General features: G+C 38.3%; 1 protein-coding gene across 1 annotated transcript in view; it reads left to right on the forward strand.

Annotated features, from left to right (window-relative positions):
* Positions 1–15,112, forward strand: part of ADGRL4 (adhesion G protein-coupled receptor L4) — a 73,211-nt gene extending 58,099 nt beyond the window's left edge. Inside the window, exons 14-16 of the mRNA XM_056497060.1 lie at positions 11,232–11,323; positions 12,859–13,027; positions 13,450–15,112. Of these exons, the coding sequence (XP_056353035.1) occupies positions 11,232–11,323; positions 12,859–13,027; positions 13,450–13,512 (324 nt within the window). The 3' untranslated portion in view covers positions 13,513–15,112. The remainder of the gene's footprint in view (positions 1–11,231; positions 11,324–12,858; positions 13,028–13,449) is intronic.
* The last annotated feature ends 550 nt before the right edge of the window (positions 15,113–15,662 follow it).

Consider the following 15,662-nt stretch of genomic DNA (forward strand, 5'->3'; position numbering starts at 1 on the left):
AAAATGTGATTTGTACCTTTGCAGTATCGACAGAGTCGTGCAGACTTGACTGTTGTACCCACTGCCACTGCCACAATAAATTGGCACACCTCTGTGAGGAACCAGGACTCAGAAGTGTGACGTGTTCTAACATTAATAGGTGCAATTTGCCATTTGACAGTATAAATCTATCACTATCATTTGTTGAGATCACCTCTGTAATAAAAAAAATACAGACTTGCTCTATGAGGTTGGAACATTTCCAGAATTGAACATCATCCAGATAATCCTCTCCGTGGCTTTTATCCAAACATCCCAGTGCTGTGCAGTGAGGAGGGAGCTCCTGTGTGCTATTCCTTGTTTAACTCCTCTAATGAGTGTTTTTAGGGACTTTGAAGGTGTCTGGCTTGGCTTCAAGTTCCAGTTTCTTGAAACAATTGGTAATTGTAGTGTTTGCAACTATAAAAATGGCTTATACATGAACCCTGCAATTTTCAGAGCATTCTTGTGCACTTGACTTGGAACATACAAGCCAGGAATAACTCTTGTGAGCAGTGTCCCCAGAATATCCAAGCCCTTTTTAATAAATATAATGAATAATCAACTGTAAAGCAAAAATATTCTACAAACTTCAGTGATTGATTAACCATGCTGTTTTCAGCCTTTCTTGTATAAATGAATGGGTAAATGAATAAAATATACAGATTGCAGTTGCAAAATACAAAAAGTGACATATGAGTGATGAAAGCAGGCTAACAGTAGAGTAATGCTTTTCATTAAGGAGCTGCCTGCATATTCATTAGGGCTAGTCGATTACTTAAAAAATGCATTCATCAGATAATTTATTTGATGAATTTTACCATTATTTGTCAAATAATTTATTCAACAAAAAAAGGTAAAATTAATGGACTAGTGCATTTATCAAATCATAATGGACAGCTCTAATACTTATTCAGTTCTGTACATTCAGGTTGATTCAGGATTAGTAATACTGCTGCAATCAATGCAGAAAAATTTCCTGGTAAATCCATTACTGTGCTGTTTTCTCCTATACTCACAAATTTCATGTACTTAATCTAGGCTATTCAAACTGAACATCTTTCTTATAAAAAATATTCTATGAATCTTAGATATTACATTTTCAATAAAATTAAAAACTTCAATAAAGAATATAGTCTGACAGACCATTTTTACAATTTAAAAATAAATGTGAAAAGAAAAAGGAAACAAAAGAGATAAAAAAGCAGCCCATCTGAGGTGAGTCACATCACACTGATGTCATCAGGTCCACTGCCTCTTTGAGCTTCCTCACTTTATCATCTGTGCTTTTCAGTGAAACACTGCACATTCAGTATTCCTGACATTTCTTGATATTCTAAGAATTATTATCAAAAATGTTACTTGACCTCTAACTTCTACCACAACAAAACATAGAACCATCTCACATTTTTCAATGAATATTTATGTTCTGAAAAATTCTGTGGCGTTTTTTTTGTGATAAATTCTTAGTTATGTTTCTTAGATAGATGTACTCTACCATTTTTTGTATGTTGTTCAGAAATAGCTGTTTTAAACGTTTTTTTTGTATCTAGTGCTATTTCTTAGTCTGCCTTTTTAGTGGAAATAAATTCCTACTGGGACTAGCAATGCCTTTATTATTCTTTTTTAAAGACTAATAGTCCCCTTTTCATTAGCCCCTCTGTGGCTTCAGTTAAAGGTGTCTCCATGGCATTTCTTATGCCATTGTGGATAAAGTGGAGAGAAATAATTATATAGTGGCATTAAAGACTGAGTCTGCAACTTTGCTTGAAACAGATTAGTTCAAACCACAGTGCTGTTCAGCAACAACACCTGCTGTGCTAAATAATAACTGAGTCAGAAAATACTTGCCCTGTTCAGTGGACAGGATCAGCTTCAATCTCCAAAACACAGCTTCCATGTTGCCAAACCCAATGCAATTTCTTAGCAAGACCTGAGCTTCCACATGAATCAAGGTTTTATCTTCCCTCTCTCTGCTATTAAAGCCCCAATTCTATGGTCCCTGAAAATACTTAGAAAAAAGAGGGAGTGTCCATTAGTCATATTAGAGTAATGTAATTAGAAAAATTACTTGATCCTATGTTATTGCATAGTAACAAATTCATCACATAAGGCTGAAGGGTCCTTGAAGGATGTTCCAAATAAAAGTGTTTGTTTTTTAAAATAATCAACTTAATAGTTCTGTAAGAAAAAGTACATTAAGTTCTCCCTTGCAGTCACTGAAAGGACACTAGATTTGAAACGCAGGTGTGTCCTCTGTCACCCAGAGTGACCCAAGCAGACACAGCAGGGGAGGGAGCACAGGTGGATGTGAAGGGAAAGGAGAAGAGCAGCACCTGCATGTGCCAGCTGGCTGCAGATTTCCTGAGATGTTCCACAGCCCAGTGCAGGTTAATGTCTCACACATCCCCCTTCACTTCTAGAAAGAACTGTGCCCACTATTCTAATGAGTCCATGTATAATCAGCTTTTGTGGATATTTTTTTCAAGAAAGCCAGACAACTGACTGAAATATGTTGGTTTTGGGTTGGTTTTTTTTTTTATTTTAGGGTTTTATAATTGTTTAGTGTCTTCTTGATGGTTCTGTACTTTGCCTTGTTTTAAGCACAATTACTATAAACATATAAGCTTACCCCAAATTGTTCATTGAAAGGACACTGTAGGTTTGCTTTAGGTGCTTAGCATAAAGTGGTGATGTATTTTTGGGCTTTCTTAGCAATTACATAATGACTTCATCCACATGACATATTTTTTCACTTGGATCAGATTTTTTTTCCACTGTTCTACAGCCCCTTTGGTTCATCCCTGACAGGCATTTAGAGAGGCAAATTTAAATTCACAATAGTAATTGCTCAGCAATACTCTGCTTGGAAATCTCACCTGGACACTGAAAGAAGTTTTTGTGGTTTAGGATAAATCACACCATAGGATTTTGTGACCATATCCACAGCAGAATCATAGATATTTCTGAAAAAGGCCAAACCCTCAAGAGGATTTGGCAAATTGTGGAAGGTATGGATAGCTTTCTGCCAAATATTCATACCTCTAAAATGGAAAATACAGCTTGTTCTCAGACTTCACATCTCTGTCACGCTCCTGATACTTTCTCCTTCCTGGTAGCTCATCCAGTCACTGGAGCTAGTTGTACTAAAAGATGATATACAGCTATTTCACTCCTCTTTGCCCTGTAAAGCTCCTCCTGCAGGGCTTCTGCATAAGGCTCCAGGTGCAGCCTAAGAAAAATTTCCATGTGTGCAAGGAAACCACAGGATAGGAGCAATGTGTAGTCTCAGCTTTTTGATGAATCAGTTCATTAAACAACCTGATTTATGTCACTCCCAACTCACAAGACAATACATCTTCTCAAAAACTTGCTGGAAAAGAAGAGTAAACCTCGGAATTATTTACACTGCAAGCAAAATAGACACCAATCCCACCACTGGATCTAACTGGGGTAACATTTATGGCTGAGGTCAGGTACAGCTCTGTGGGTTCATCCCTCCTGCTCTTGGCTTCAGAATTGAAAATAATTGTAAAGAATGTGTTTAGTTTTGCACTCCAATAAGAAATAACACTGAATCCACAAGTCTGCAAAGCTGTTTACCCTCATGAAAAACATAGAAAGCCCATTTATTTATTTATTTACATCTTCTTTTAAGTGTTCTAAAAATATAAAGGAAACATTTAATTGAGTCTATATATATAGCATGAAGTATGTAAAAGAAAACTTTGAAGTATTCATAAATAAAAAGCAATCTTATGTGAACATTTTTTTACCTGAGTCAGGATTTGTAATAAACTCATTTGGCTATGTTTTAACTTTTAAAACAAGTGAAATCATTAAAATCTCAGAAGCATAAAAGTCTACCCCTGAATAATTGAAAATATTTCCCAAAAATACAGCCTAAAAGGGGTTCATTAATGTTTTTGTTCCATTTCCTACTCCCAGATAAGACTGCTGTTGTATACTTAAAGCATTCCAGAAGATATATTCACTGGGGACATGGTAATGAGATAAATCAGTCAGCAGACAAACCCTGGCTGTTTGACTGCCAGCTTGTGTCCAATTTTATGCAATTAATATAGCATACATTTTCATTTTGAAGCTTAAACTGTTGTATTGTTAATAGCTTAATTCTGTTCTCCCCCATCTGAAATAACCATGACCCACTGGATGTTGTCCTTTTACCCAGCCATTAGCCAGCCAGCCAGAAAGACAGAAATGTATTGCAGAAATGGCAGAACTCAGACCATCACAAGCTCATTAATTCAAAAGCTCATAATGAGGGTCATTGTACAGACTGATACAGATACAGCTGCTCTGAACTTCAGACATTTTTTGAAAGAGCCAAATTCAATATGATATATGTAAAAAATTCAAGTATATGCCTAAGAGAGCAGCAGGAGAAATTTTCTCATTCTTTTTTGTGAGATCTGACATCAGCATATAGATGGTTTCATCAATTATTGAGACAGAGACTAAGAAAGGAAAAGGGAATGATTTGGGGGTTTCATTTTTGAAGTTTGAATGTAAAGTGCTCAGACTGAATCAGAACTAGTATGTCTGAGTCTTTAGAATTAGCTGCTTCTTTCTTATACCTTCTCTTCTTTGTAACACTAGAGAGCCTTTAAAGGCTGGTATTTGAAATGTTTTAATAACTTTTGAAAGGCTGGGGTGTATCTTTTACACAAAGATATCCTACATGAAATTACGAATTCCTTTTTCATTCTATAAATAATGTGTATTGGAAATAGTCTCAAAACCTCAGTCTCACGTTAAATAATTACAGCAGTGCTTAAAAAACAAAAATTTCTTTAGATAATCCTGGATGAGGAATTGGGGGGTGAGGGAAATCCAGGTCTTTCTGCTCCAGTGAATATTTCATTATTTATATGGCATGGAATAGATCCAGCAGTAGCAGTGAATAACTATACAGAGCCTGGAGAAACCAAGGGTCACAGCCTAGTCTGAATATTAAGTAAAACATAAAATTGTGCCCCATGTCTCCAACATCCTCTATAAATGTGCTGTCCACAGGGATTTTCATTGTTTAGGAGTGTCCTTTCTGGTTTTATTCAGAAAAGCTATCCTAGTCAGGAAACGTTTCCTGGTGAAAATACAGTCTGAAACAGTAAATGTCGTTTAGTGCTAATGAACTGACATTTTTCAAGAAAAAAGGTATTGGATGAAATTTTTTTGAATGCCCTGTCCTGATCCATTTAATTTCACCAGAAGTCCAGGTGCTAACTGAGCTGCTGCCACGAAAGACAGACCATTCCCCTCTGAGCTTTCAACTGCTCTTTGTCTTGCTTTGAAAAAGGAAGGGGGGGGAAGAAGGAAAAAAGATGTCTTAGTTGTCAAATTTGACAGCTTTCAGCTACCTTGATGGGGCAAAATGATGATAGATCACTTCACTCAGTGTCTTACAATTTAATTGTAATTAATTATGAAAGAAATTACAGCTCTTCAACACGAGTGCAAATATTTTTATTTGCAAGTTTTATTAGATTTTGTGTGGTTCATCCTATTCAGTGTTCAACAATAACTATCATTCTGTATCTACTCAGAGAGAGTTTAATGCAGTGTGAAGCAGTAACATCATATTTACTTGAGGCCAGAACAATACTTTACTCTTCCAGGATGCAAAATACATGCATTTAAGAGCAGAATTAAGGACCTATTTTAAATATAGCTGTTGCTAGGCAATGTGTCATTAGCAGAACTCCAGCAGCCTGGAACATTTAGGATTTGAGGACGTACATGCTCATTTTTACATTATTACTTAGTTTCCAAAATACTATCAATCAACAGAGAAGTTGGTAATTTGCTGAGACAATGGATGAGTTTGTTCCTCAGTGCTCTGCTGGGCAGTCCCACACCTGAGAGCAGCAGCATCTTGCTCTGTCCATGCCCAGCTCTCCTTCCTTGCAGCAGCACCTCAGGTGGCCATGGCAGTAGGAGACAGGGGGAGGGATGCTGGTTTGCAAGCAGATTTTCAAAGCTATCCTAGATGTAGGTGGAGGCAGGTTAACTCCACACACTGCTTTTCCTATCCTATTCTACAATACATATGATTGATTGAACAGAGCTCCCCAGGACAATTCCTTTGGCAAAGCCTCCTTCTTGTTGACAAGATGATTAGAAGAGCACCAGGAAATTTCTTTGATTTCTAAATTGCTTTTTCTCTCCTACAAGAGGAAATTATCCAGATCAGTGCTGTGTGTCATATCTGATCCTAGGACTTGTACCACTCCAGATTACTCTGAACTCTGCCTTGTGTGCCTGCTGGACCTAACCCACAAACATCATGGTTCTGAACGTGGGAACTGTATCATCCTCCCCAAAACAGCTGCAGGAAAATTTCACTGTCCTGCTCTTTACCACAGAATGCATCCATGACAAAGCTAAGAGCTAATCTGCAGATCAAAACCTGCAGCAGTGTCCACTGGTGCCTGTGAATGTCCTGGGACTGCTGTTCTCTGTGGTGTGTAGTGATAAAGCCTTGACAATGCTGGTGGCAATGGGAGTGTTTATTTAACTGGAGTTCTGCATATTGGCTGAATGGGGCCAGAAATCACTCTACAGCCCTAAAAACTTTTGACCCTTTTCATATGTGATGTCCCAGAGAGAGAAATACCACTCTTGCCATTCTTCCTTTAAACTCCATCTCGGGTGTACAGCACAACCCAGCTCAAACAGGTTTGTGTCTCTTTAGAGATTATCCACGGTTATGCAGCCATGTAGATGTAGCTGCCCATATCTACAGAATCCTGATTTCATGGCACCCTAATAATTGCACTTGTTCAATGTCTATTTCACACAAATGTATTTTAAATTTCTCACTTGTTCATAAATATACCACAACATTTCTAGAATTTAAGGAGGCTAAAAATACTTTTACAAATATCTTTAAGGAGACTTGATTCCCTGAAGATGCTGTGAGTGGAGGCTTTTTCTGTATCAGTCCTTGACTTTGATTAACCACTTAAAAAAAAAAAAAAAAAAAAAAAAAAAGGAATAGATTAATTATTAAAATTAATCCTGTAGTGCACCTGAGCAATGATGAGTGAAACATGATTCCCTCTGAATTGCAGAGAAGGCAGGGCTGAGGATGTTCAGCACTTCAGAGAATTGCCCTGGTAGGGAGAAAGTCAGAGGTTTCCTTTGTAAAATGATAAGGACTGAGTGCGATGTTTGCCCAATAGCAGTCTGGGGTGGTTTGTTAAATAAATAAAATACAAAAAAATTATTCAGTTCAGGGCTGGGAATCAATGCAATTCCCCTCTAGTCTATTAGACTTGCCGAGAAGCCCCTCTCAGGACACACAGCAGTTCCTCTGCCTGCTCAGCCGTGTAATAGCACTGCGAACAAAGGCGCCGGGACTCGCCGTGTCACACTGCAGCATCACCATCCCTGGGTAGCACTGCGGCCACGCTCGGGGTCTGCCCGCTGCACACCCGCTGAGCTGGGTACCCGGGTCACTGTCCCCAGGCTGGCCCTGCCGGGCTGGGCAGGGCTGGGTGTCACAGCTGCACCCTCACTGTGCTGGGTGTCACAGCTGCACCCTCACTGTGCTGGTTATCCAGGTCACTGTCCCCAGGCTGGCCCTGCCGGCTGGGCAGGGCTGGGTGTCACAGCTGCACCCTCACTGTGCTGGGTGTCACAGCTGCACCCTCACTGTGCTGGTTATCCAGGTCACTGTCCCCAGGCTGGCCCTGCCGGCTGGGCAGGGCTGTGCAGAGCTGTGCAGAACTGTGCTGATCTCGGTGTCACTGTGCTGGTTATCCAGGTCACTGTCCCCAGGCTGGCCCTGCCGGGCTGTGCAGGGCTGTGCAGAGCTGTGCAGAGCTGTGCTGATCTCGGTGTCACTGTGCTGGTTATCCAGGTCACTGTCCCCAGGCTGGCCCTGCCGGGCTGTGCAGGGCTGTGCTGAGCTCGGTGTCACAGCATCCTGCGCATCCTGCGCGGCTCCAGCTCTCCCTCTCCTCTCACTTTGCCTTTCCCATTCCCCTTGCCCATCACCTCAAGGCTGTCTTAATTAGAATATCATCCAAGCTTTATTCAACAAGATCTTAAGACTGTGGTTTAATTACAAAAATTGAAAACACATGATTACAACCAAAGTAAGTATGAAACAATATTTGGCTGTAAGGAGCAATTGAAACTTTTTAGATGTTTCAGTGTCTCTCATCCAGAAGCCCCTCTGTCCCAGGGGACAGGATTTCTTGTGTACACCTATATTTTAGATTACTTTTACAGCCTACTACCTCAATTTCTGCTTGTTTGAAACTCAGTTTTGGATACAAATTCAAATGTCCTAAGTGCTTGTATCTTTGGCCAGGCATTTTAAGTGATTTGACTTCTCATTCCACTTGTTGGAGCACATACAGCTCTTTGGGGATATCAGTTCTATTTCCCTTTTAGTCCTAGTAAGTCCAACTTATTAGTGTTTACACTCAGTCCTGCCTTCCAGTATGAACTTTTTACTTTACATTTCCCAGAAAGAGTTGAGGCCATTGGAAAGTTCATAGCAAAGAACATGCAGAGTATGAGGTTGAAGCAGGATGCATTAAGTTTAGGATACCTTTTGGGATAACTTTTGGATTACCAGTTTTCTCCAAAGGCCACACTTGGCATGTTGTTTGCATTAGCTAGATTTTCTCCTGGATTTACCCATGAGTTCATGCTATTGTTTACCCTTGAGTTTTGCTTCATTTCTGTGTCACAGGGTAGTTACTACATTGTTGTTATCCATTTCATCCTCCCTCAAAGGACAAATGCAGTTTTTAGGCTTCTAACTTAGCCAGTCTCTGCACTTTCACTCTCCTATGGAAATTTTTTATTAATGGAGTGTTTAAAAATGGGGCAAAGACGGACTTAAGACTTTAATAAATCTTGGAAATGACGGGGTGTTTCAGAAGTGAAGTTCACCCTCATTACCCTGTAACACTACCTCCTGTGGGGCTACCTGAGACACATTGTACAATAATTGTGTTCTGGCAGCTGACTCCAAGAAGCTGGTGTTAACCTCTCCCGCTCCCCTGATACACACAGATTATTCCCATCAGGATGGGCTGGTGAATGAAAAGATCACAGTTAATGGGTATTACTTTAATGCAGAAGGCCAAATCCTATTATCCTGTGAAAAGGACAGTGCAAATAGTGTTTGTGTGGAGGAGCCCCAGCGGGACAGGGAGAAATGGAGCCTGCTGCCCGCCCCAACCTTGCTCAGAAAAACCCTGCCAGTGCTGCAGCTGTTTGTGTGACTAAGGCTGGCCCATGGAGCTTCTCACAGAACCCATTTCTGGCAGCTTCTAGAGGTAGCAGTGTGCTCTCCATGCTTATGGTATTTTGATCGCATTTCCCGCTACCCTTTTCAAATTAATAAGTACATTAGGGGAGCTATGCAGATTACAGTGTATGCATGAAGTTATTTGATATATTATTCGCCAACAAATATAAGATAAAAAGTAAGTCTGCATATAATTATCCACAACTGCTGACTGACTCATAATTAACTTTAAAAAATTGCTGGTTTAGGAGATACCATAGATTACAATTTTAAATATGAGGAGCTTCAGAATAGCTCTCACGATCAGCACTAGAACAAGGTATTCAATGAAGGATTAATTCCCTAAACTGCTCATCAGCTCTATCTCCTGTCTTATCAAATTGTAAATACATTATGCTGTATTAAACTATGAGCATGCAGCTAATTAAAGCAGAGTCTGCTTTAATATCAGATACTCCCCCTTTGACACAACAAAAATATTCTAAGGACATACCTTGTGAATGTTAACAAAGGAAAATTATTCCTTTTCAAGTTGTGCTGTGCTCCAACAGCTTTTTTTTTTTTTTTTATTTCAGAGACTATTTTTTTTTTTGTTAGTTTGTTTGGGCTGGGTTTTGGATTTGGTTTTTTTTTTTTTTTTTTTTAAAGAAAAAAGAAGCAGGGGCAAAACCATACAGTCTTTCTGGAGAAACAACTTGGAGAAGGCATTAATTCTATTCATTCTACAGCTGGAAGCCCACAGGAACTGACCAAGGCATTGGGATTGCAACCAAGGATTTACAAATAGTCCCCGAATGGCACACAGCTAAAATTAGTTCATTTACTAGCATTTTAAATATATTCTAATATATTTACTGCATAGTAAGAAGGAAACCATCCACATTTTTAAAGGAATGCAGTGTAAATTTAACTGAAAATCAGTGAAGCCTAGCCAAGCCAAGAGAGGATCAGAACCACAAGTGAGCATCATTTGAAAAATTGCTTATTTTAGTTGCTTTTCTTTGTTTCAAACTCAAATCAAGCAATGCTGTTGTACAAAAATCAAGGAAAAAATACCTAAACTATTCCTCTATGAAAAAAACATAAAAGATATGCAGCAAGAAGCCTTTCAACAAAAGCTAGATTTTTTTAAATTATTTGTGTAAGCCTCTAAGATTTTTGTATCACTTGGAAGTTTTCATACCTTAAAGACCTCAAAACATATGATGCTATTAATGTTATTCAGCAACAAAAGACACACATTAAAAAAACCCCACAGGGCAGACAGGTTTTTGGGAGTTTCTCAATTTCTCTTTCCTTTTTTTAAATTCCTTTCCTTTTCCTTTCCTTTCCTTTCCTTTCCTTTCCTTTCCTTTCCTTTCCTTTCCTTTCCTTTCCTTTCCTTTCCTTTCCTTTCCTTTCCTTTCCTTTCCTTTCCTTTCCTTTCCTTTCCTTTCCTTTCCTTTCCTTTCCTTTCCTTTCCTTTCCTTTCCTTTCCTTTCCTTTCCTTTCCTTTCCTTTCCTTTCCTTTCCTTTCCTTTCCTTTCCTTTCCTTTCCTTTCCTTTCCTTTCCTTTCCTTTCCTTTCCTTTCCTTTCCTTCTTTCCCTTCTCTCTACTTAGGAAAAATAATCTCAGCAGGAAATCGAAGAGATTTACCAATAAAATCAATAAACATTTGCAGACTGTTGGTAGTGATACTGTTGAGATAAGATAGAGTTACATCCCTGCTTGATCAATGTTTATTTCAGGGATCATATTTTTTTAATAGAAGTGAATCAGTACAGGGTGTTTTTTTTTTCCTCTCCTGGCATGGGATTCTGTAGATTTCAGATACACAGAAATTTTATCTGACTTGTTCCATTAAATGTTTAATAGTTATTGGCATTCAAAAGTTTGGTTTTGAATGGTTTGAACTAAAATTTTTTTCTTCATTCCCCCAAGGTTAATTTGCTGGCTTTTGGAGTGATTATTTATAAAGTATTTCGACACACTGCAATGTTAAAGCCAGAAGTCAGTTGTTATGAAAATATAAGGTAAGTTTGCCATTCAGCACAAATTCTACCTTCTGCAGGTTTAAATACAGACAGAGATGATAATGAGTATTCAAAGGTAATAGTTTAATATCCTGAGATTTGTAGAAATTTTTTTTTTCTGTTATTACCCTTACATAAATTTTGACGAAAATTTTGCAATCATTATTCCCACTGAGCAATACCTTGTATGATAGGCTGTGTATGAAAGATGCACAAAGAAAACAAGTGTCCCATCTCAACCAGAGGGTAAAGGCTGATGGCAAAGTTAAAGAAGTAATTGTCCTTTTATCTTAAGTATTTTCCAGTATTTTCTCTATGCAGGGCAAAACAGAATTCAGAACTGTACCTGAAATGGGACCAAGTGATAAGAGATGGGAGCCATTCCTGTTACTTGGGAAAAGTCTGCAGGAGGACATTATGCTTCTGTGGCACTGGGGGGATGGAGCAGATTCTTTACTTTGCATGCTGCTATGATTTTTCCATCAACTCACTCTCTTTAAAACTGATTTATAGGGACCTTGAAAAGCGTTTGTGCAGGAAAAGCTGAAGTGTACTACAGGGAACATTGAAAACAACGTACTGTTTGTGTTGCTTAGGAACACTCCTGCAGTTTCAATGCATTGCACTAGATTTATAGTTAGGATTTAGCAATTGTTTGATTGATTACTTTCTCTTATTCCTCACCTTTCATATCTTCATGTGGTGACCTGCTTCTAATGAAGTCGAAAATTACTCATTTTCAGGAGAACAGTGCTAAAAATGTCTGCTGTTCTAAGGAAGTCCTGCAATGACTGAGCTGAGAAGGAATAAGAAAGTAATCAGTGGCTTCATTTCCAAGACAACATGCTGTAATTTACTCAAGTCTGTGAACAGTGCTCTACAGCATCTTGGAAAAAAAAAAATCATAGCCAATCAGTTCCTGCAATTTTAATGCATCAATATGCTGACCCAGGAACTATTTGAGAGTACTTGCATTCTAAAAAAAATTTCTTTTTTTTTTTTTTTTTTTTTTTAAGAGACAATTTAAAAAAGGGTCTGGTTTTACAACTGGCACCGTCCTCTGCAGTGAACCTGAGAGGCAGCCTGGGAATCCTTTGATGTCATGCACATGCACTGACCTAAGAGCATACTGAACATTTTTCTGGGTTGTTTTTTTGAGGAAGATAAGGGGGAGGAGGAGAAGTGGGGGAATGCTTCATAACAGACATATGTTTTTCCTTGGGGAATTACACTAACAGTAGATTTAAATCAAATCATATGGTGCTGCAGTACACCAGAGAAAACATATCTGAAGATTAAAGAAGCCAGTGTTTTAAGGCCCTCCAGTTTTACTCCTTTGCTCTCCCAAAGTGATTATGTGACTTTATTCGTGCTACAGTGCTACAGCACACCCTGAAGAGCAGCCCCTGCACCTGCACTTCTCAGACCTTTGCAGCTGTGAAAAAATTTCCAAGGCAGCATTCAGCAGCCAAAGTGGAGGAAAAGGAGAGCAGCATGAGCCTGCATGTTGTTCACCGTGTTCTCCTCCTGTCTAGGTCCTGTGCTCGAGGTGCCCTTGCTCTCCTCTTCCTCCTCGGGGCTACCTGGATTTTCGGGGTCCTCCATGTGGTCCAGGGCTCTGTGGTCACTGCCTATCTTTTTACAATCTTCAATGCATTCCAGGGGATGTTCATCTTCATCTTTCTCTGTGTATTGTCTAGGAAGGTAGGTACCCCACTCCTTGTGGGAAATCACTGTCTCATGTTCCTACCCTGTCCAGGTAGCTAATCTTCTGCTTTCAGTGGAGGCAGCACCTCTCTCCAGTTTTTACATTCTCACATATTTTCTCCAGTTTTAAAAATGAAGTATGAAGCATGGGAAAATGGGGCTTTTTAACTGTAAGACTGGCAATATTGTCATTAACCTGATGAAATAATACAATGTGTGCAATAAAACTTCCAGTCTTTTCAGTTAGCAAGATTCACTCACACTACCCTGGGATGATACTTTCTTCAGTGTTCTGTCCTAAAGTAAAAGTCAGCCCCACCTTAAAATATCTAGTGACAGGAGCAGTAAAACATTAGCTCAAAGACATTGCAATCTATTATAAATCTATTTCATAATTGAATTCAAAATTTTTATTTCAGATTCAGGAGGAATATTATAGATTGTTCAAAAATGTTCCTTGCTGTTTTGGCTGCTTGAGATAAAGGGAAGGAAAATACCCAAAACCATCTCAGCAGAAGAAAGAAGCAACCTACATGGATATTACTGCAAAATATGGTATTGTGAAAGTATGACATGACCCATGAGCAGGCATATCTCTTAACTGAATTAATGATTTTGTACATACATGTGCATTCATGCAGAACATCTTTATTATTCTGTATACTAACAGTATACAAAACAATCTGGATCATTGCAAAACAAATATTAATAAAGACAAGATAAAGAAGCAAATTTCTAAAGAACTTCAAGACTTCATGACTGAGGTTTTGTTTCTAATATTAAAAATATCTGCAGTTCTTGAAAGCAAGATACCAAAAACCAACTGGCACAGCAGATTTTATGAAGTACTTTGCTAGTGGAAACATGTTCACCATCCTTTTGTAGTAATGAACTTCAGATACTAAGTTGTATGTGACCATCTGCAGGGAATGGGTTCCATTAAAGAGTCCATAGATAAAGATCTGCTTCAGCCTAGACTTTTGAAAACATTTCTTTTAATTTAAAGTAGATTAAAAAAGGAATTTGTTTAATATTATTCTCTTATCACTCTGAAATATATATTTGTATATTAATCAATCCTTTATTTTTATAACTTCTAAAGAACTGTTTATATCTAAAGAGCTGAGGTCAGATCTGATACAAGAATGGTGGGACAGTCATTTTATAACTGAAAGATTATTTTGTGAATACTTTGAAAAAGATCTGGTTCTTGTTTTATTTAATTGCCAAAAAGACTGAGATCTGCATAACTGGCACTATGATTTTGGAGGCTGTGGGAAGAAGATGCTTTCACAGGTTTTTCCTTCATAGACATACTTGGAATCCAGATTTTGTGGGATCAAATTAATGTGGTAGAAATCACCCATGCAGAAGAACACAGATTTAAATTCAAGGTAATGCAGCTCTGCACCGTGTAAAATTCCAATTACAGCAGTTTTCTCATAGCATCTTTGAGTCAAGCAGTTGTCTTCCTCTGAGGCTCCTGGGTTTGAAACAATCCTGCACTTAACCTTAGGAGTATCTCTAGAACTACTAAAATCCAAGGGAGTACTGAGGTGTGAGTTTGGCTGATCAGAGCACAAACACAATGTATTCACCATTCCACCTATGGCTTCTGACTTATGTGAGAGGTATGCTTTAATTTCACCCTAATTTCCTGCCCACATTGCCTTCTCAGGAAGTGTCCAGGATCTCAGATGAGGCCCAGCATTTTTGCCAGTGAGGCACTGTAAATATGTAGTTGTTAATAAATCCCACTGTTGTGTTGTCTGTTAAAATAAAGCACTAGTCTGAATTTTATTTATATTAAAGGAAATCTTTTTCTAGTAATGGTCAGTTTTGGTTTTTATCTTTTTTTTTCCTTATACACAAAGTTTTCATTGTATGCACTGCAATGATAGGCTTCATTAAGCGTGTTCCATGCCTGTGTCAAGTTTTTTGAAAAGAGAGTAGTCTATTTTTCAAAAAAATACTAAAGAAATCTCCTGGTCCTTTGAATGTAAAATATGTGAATAAATTGGAGTGCTTTGCTTTTACATTTTGACATTTCCATTCATTTAAATAAACACTGTGGTAAAAGTTCTCATTGTTACATATCATTTGCCCTCAATTATTTGCTGTATTTCCTTTGCTGTTGTATATGTTCTTCTAAAGTTGGGAAATGCAGATACATATTACTTAAAAGAGTATTTTTAGAAGGATATCTACCAGCCCATCATTTTTAATCTCCTGCAGAACTGTAACCTACAGTAAGCTGATCTGGACAAAGCATCTCTAGTAACTATATAATGACTTCAGCATGCTCAGGGAGATTGAAAAAAGTTCCTTGGAAAGAAAATATATCATAAATGTTTAGCTTACAATAGTCTTTGTAATGAAAGAACATCTTTTATAGGAAAACTGCTCTCCTGTCTCTGGGTCAGATCTTCATTGAAACTCTGTTTTCCTTGCATACAAGGATGAGTTTTCATCTTTTAATACAGCACATAAAGAATAGAAATATTTTTTAGATTCCCTGCCTCAGACCCTGAAGGATATTGCAATTGTCCTTCCTAGAGCTTGCAGATGTACTGACAAGTAATTAAAGGGTTTATTTGTCACAGCCCTTAGCTGCATGAAACCCAGCCCAGCA

The sequence above is a fragment of the Oenanthe melanoleuca genome, chromosome 8 (assembly GCF_029582105.1).
Source record: "Oenanthe melanoleuca isolate GR-GAL-2019-014 chromosome 8, OMel1.0, whole genome shotgun sequence".
Lineage (NCBI taxonomy): Eukaryota > Metazoa > Chordata > Aves > Passeriformes > Muscicapidae > Oenanthe > Oenanthe melanoleuca.